Source organism: Phragmites australis, chromosome 6 (genome assembly GCF_958298935.1).
Source record: "Phragmites australis chromosome 6, lpPhrAust1.1, whole genome shotgun sequence".
Lineage (NCBI taxonomy): Eukaryota > Viridiplantae > Streptophyta > Magnoliopsida > Poales > Poaceae > Phragmites > Phragmites australis.
The window spans coordinates 15,322,764-15,326,809 of NC_084926.1; the positions used below are offsets into that span (position 1 = coordinate 15,322,764).

Below are 4,046 nucleotides of genomic sequence, written 5' to 3' on the forward strand. Positions count from 1 at the left end.
TTATGTATGGGTCCTCGTTGTCCACCGCTTGTTGCCAGGCTTGCTTAACCACGTCAGTGAATCCTTCAAGCTTTGTCCAGTAACTCTCAAATCTGAACCTCCTCTTCGTCTTGTAGATGTCACCACAAGTGAGAAGGAGTGGGCAGTGATCTGATCCTGAGGTGCTTAAGGCTTGCAGAAAGGACCCCGGGAACGCATCCTCCCATTGTGGCGTTACCAACACCCTATCAAGCTTCACCATAGTTGTTCTTCTCTGCTCGTTGCTCCATGTGTATCTCCTCCCAAACATATACAACTCCTTGAGCTCTAATTCATTGATTTTGTTGCGGAAAGCATTCATCAACTGTCTGTTGATCCTTGTGTTATTCTTGTCTGCCGCGGCAGCAATTAAGTTGAAGTCTCCAGCTATCATCCATTCTCCCTGGCAAATGTTCTTGATCTCCGTCATCTCCTCCAAGAAAAGTAATTTGTCCTCGTCACTCTGTGGCCCATACACCGATGAGATAAACCAAGATCTTACTCCCTGCAGCCACTCAATTTTGACAGAAATCGACCATTGGCCCAAATGCACCTCCATGCCCCTAAAAAGCTCTGGTTTCCAAGCTACAATTACACCGCCTCTGGTGTGTTCTGCCGGAAGTGCGGCAAAAGCATCAAAACCAGGGCCACAGAGTTGATACACTATGCCCGCATCGACCACATCCAATTTAGACTCTTGAAAACACACAATAGAAGCTTTAGAGGATAAAACTGACTCCTTAACTAGGGCTCTCTTAGCAGGATTGTTCAGCCCCCTCACATTCCAAATCAGTACATTAAAACCCGACATGGTAACAACGAAAGACTTCTACTCTTACCAATGCCCTGGCCAGAATCAGGCTGGCGAAGCAATTGGTGCCGCTGCTGCACGAGCTAGCTCCTCTGGCAACTGCTGGGCGCGCGGGGAGATGTCGACGTCGAGCAGGCTGGCCATCGCCTCCAAGTGCTGCGGCGATAGCGGATGGTCGAAGAGGCCGATGTACCGCCGCACCGCCTCCTGGTCTGCCTCCTCTTCCTCCTCCACCATCCCCAACTTCTTCATAATGACCTTCTGAGCTTTGGAGATGACGTGCTTGTGAGCCCCGCTTCCTTGCAGCGAGATTCGCGGACTTCGCCATGGGGTGAAATCGGCCGGAATGGTGTTGCGGCGCCAGGATCTGGTCGCCAGCATCGACGCTGGCGGTGGTCGCCCTAGGATAGACGCTGGTGGCGACAGCGAGATGGATTGGATGAAGTCCTGGATCTTGGGGGCCGGAGTGGATGGGGTCACCAGCGCCCGTTGTTGGGCCGCCTCAACTACTGTCTCCTGGCTCGTCGCATTCTGGTGGGCTTCTGCCTGTGTGAGACCCAGCGTGAAGCTAGCCGGGCCGGTCTCCGAGGCCTGGTCGTGGGAGTCAACATTTGCTTGGGCCTCCACGCGAGATGGGCGCTTAGGCACCGTCTTATTTGGCCTTCGGCCGTAGACTATGAGCCCACCGGCTGGCGATTTGGAAGCCGAGCTCCCGCCCAGTGCTCCCGAGGGCACTGTTCCCGGCGCGGCGTGCTCCTTTGCCTTCAATGCGGTCGCACCTCTCTCCTCCTCGGTGGCTGGTCGCGAATCCTGCGGCTGATCCGCAAAGGGCAGCTTTTTTGCCACTGTTGCCACCGCATCACGCGGTAGACCCGGCCTGCAGAGGTCTGGGGCTGTCGCAGGGCGAGTTAATGTCGCGGCTACCTCGGGCCGCGCGAACTCCAGTTGGTCCACCAGCACCGCGTCCACGGACTCCTAGGTCAGGCGGCGTTCGGCCGGCGCAAAGGCGCCCTCCCGCGCCCGGCCGTCACGGCGGCCCCCGCCCGCTTGTTCTTCCTCGGTGAGCTCACCGCCGGTGAGTTTGGTTCTGAGCTCCTGGAAGTCAAGGCCCGCGGCCGGGTCTTCTTGGAACATGGCATCATCAACGTATTCTGCGGCCAGCGTCGTCGTTCGCGCCGTCGCTGCCTGCGGCGAAAACCAAACTCCCCCCCAGGCCGTTTCCGTCGCTGGCAGCGCCATGGAGGTCGCCGCCCCTGGCACGCCAGATCCTCAGGTCGGTCGGCAACCTTAGCTGAAGCCAAACCCACCTCCCAGGTCGCCGCCCCATGGAACTGGGTCGCAAGGACCAACGCCAGGTCGTCCGGCTGCTTGCCGGGTTGCGCCGACGCCGCGGAACCGGACCTAGTCTCCCTGGTGGCCGACTCCACGACTGTACCGCGAGCGCCTCCCTGAAGAGATTCCTGCTCACGATCCTCAGCTCCGGGCAGAGAACGGTGCGAGCGGCGGTCCAAGCCCCCCGCCGAGCCGCTAGCGCCCCCGAAGACATGGCCCCCTCCTTGCTCCGTCCCCCATGGACCAGAGCCATCGTACCGCCCCACCCAACACGAGAACGCGTTCCGACGTGGAACGACGTCACCGTCGTGGTCATCAGGCAGACGGCGCGCGATGTGCAGCGGCGTAGGGTCGATCACTTCTTCCACATGTATGATGACGGGGTAGACGAGGGTTGGCACCCGTCTTGGCGCCGGCGGCAGAGCCGAGGAAGAACTCTCGCGCCAGGAGCCAGCTGCGCCCGCTCGCTCCGGGATCTCAACGTCGTAGCGGTGCGGGAGGCCTGCAGGGTCCTTGAACCACGCGAAAGCCTCCAAACACCGCGCGTCGTCTGCCGGCACCAGCGCGACCAGCCGGCCGCCAAGGACGTTGACGAGCTTGTGCATCGCTTCCTCTTCCCACGCATGGACTGGAAGGCCGTCGAAGGCGATCTTGGTGAAGAACATCAGTTCAGAACTGGTGGCCCAGCTCCGCCTGCTCCAGAGCTTGAAGGAGATTGGCACATCGTTGCAGAGGAGCTCTTGCGATCGCCTGAACACTGCGTTCTTGTCTCTTGTGTTGCGGAAGGAGACGAGGAAATCCTCCGTGCGTGTCACCTCCACGCGGACGTCGCGTGCGAGGACGCCAGTGCTGTGCTCGATGGCCTCCAGTAGTTCGCCAGGAGAAACCGGTGGTCGGCCCATGAGAACCGACGCGAGGAGCGCGTGCTCCCCGAGCCAGCGTTCGTTGCGCTCCATCCCCCTAGTCCAGGAGAGAACACAGCGACCCCTTGCCGGACGGTAGCCGGGGTCGCCGACGCGATACTCCTCCACGAACTCGGACTGCTCTGCCGCGCATATCTGATGCCCGGCCACCTTCCCCTGCGCCGTCGGGTGTGTGTCGCACGTCTTCTTGCCAAGAGCTTCTTGCTGACCCTTGTCTCCTTGGCGCAGTGGATCTTGGCGCCTCTTCAACACCTCCTCTGCTTTACATGGCGGATCCTGCTGCACCTCCCGTTGCAACACCGTCGCCCCTGGCCGCTGCCTCTGCTGCAATGGTTGCCCCATCCTTCCAGCTGCCTTCTCCGGACCTACTCCTTCCTTGCAGGATCTGGCGATGTGCCCAGGAAACCAGCAGTTGAAGCACCTTGTCTCCCCTCTGCAAGCAGCCTTCTGGTGCCCCAGGCCGAGACACTTGAAGCAGCGGCCCTGCAGCCACCGAGGGATCTCACTCTCCGTCTTCAATGCACTGGGGCGGCTGGCCGTAGAGGCGTGAGCCCCTCTTGAATGCGGCAGTCTTCGACGCCTAACCTCGGTCCACTCACCGTTGCCCGCCGTGTTGTCCACTGCCTCCCCCACGACCACGCTCCGCCAAGAGTCGTACCGTGCCTTGTCTTGTGGCCGACGGACGCCGGAGCGGACATCCGCCGGGATCGTCGTATGCGACATTCTCTTTTCCCGCCGGGCCTTCGCTGCTCGAATCAGCAGTGCACACTGTGTGAAGCACACAGCGTGATGGATTCAATTGCAGAATCCTGATCCTAAACCAATACGCTCCACATCTCGAATCGCACAAAGGCGAGAATAGAATAAACCAATCAATCAATCCAAGTCGGGGCGACGAGCGACGAGGACGCGCCTACGAGAGGAGGAGGACGACGGAACGCCTGGATCGGCGCGGAGGCCGG

At 60.2% G+C, this 4,046-nt stretch overlaps 1 protein-coding gene across 1 annotated transcript; it reads right to left on the reverse strand.

Moving 5' to 3' along the window:
• Positions 1-595: 595 nt before the first annotated feature.
• Positions 596-3,807, reverse strand: LOC133923000 (uncharacterized). The gene is made up of 2 exons (XM_062368483.1): positions 2,137-3,807; positions 596-1,639 (listed from the first exon to the last, which is right to left on the reverse strand). Exons 1-2 carry the CDS (start codon positions 3,805-3,807, stop codon positions 875-877), a joined length of 2,436 nt encoding a protein of 811 aa, XP_062224467.1. The 3' UTR covers positions 596-874.
• Between the last annotated feature and the right edge of the window lie 239 nt (positions 3,808-4,046).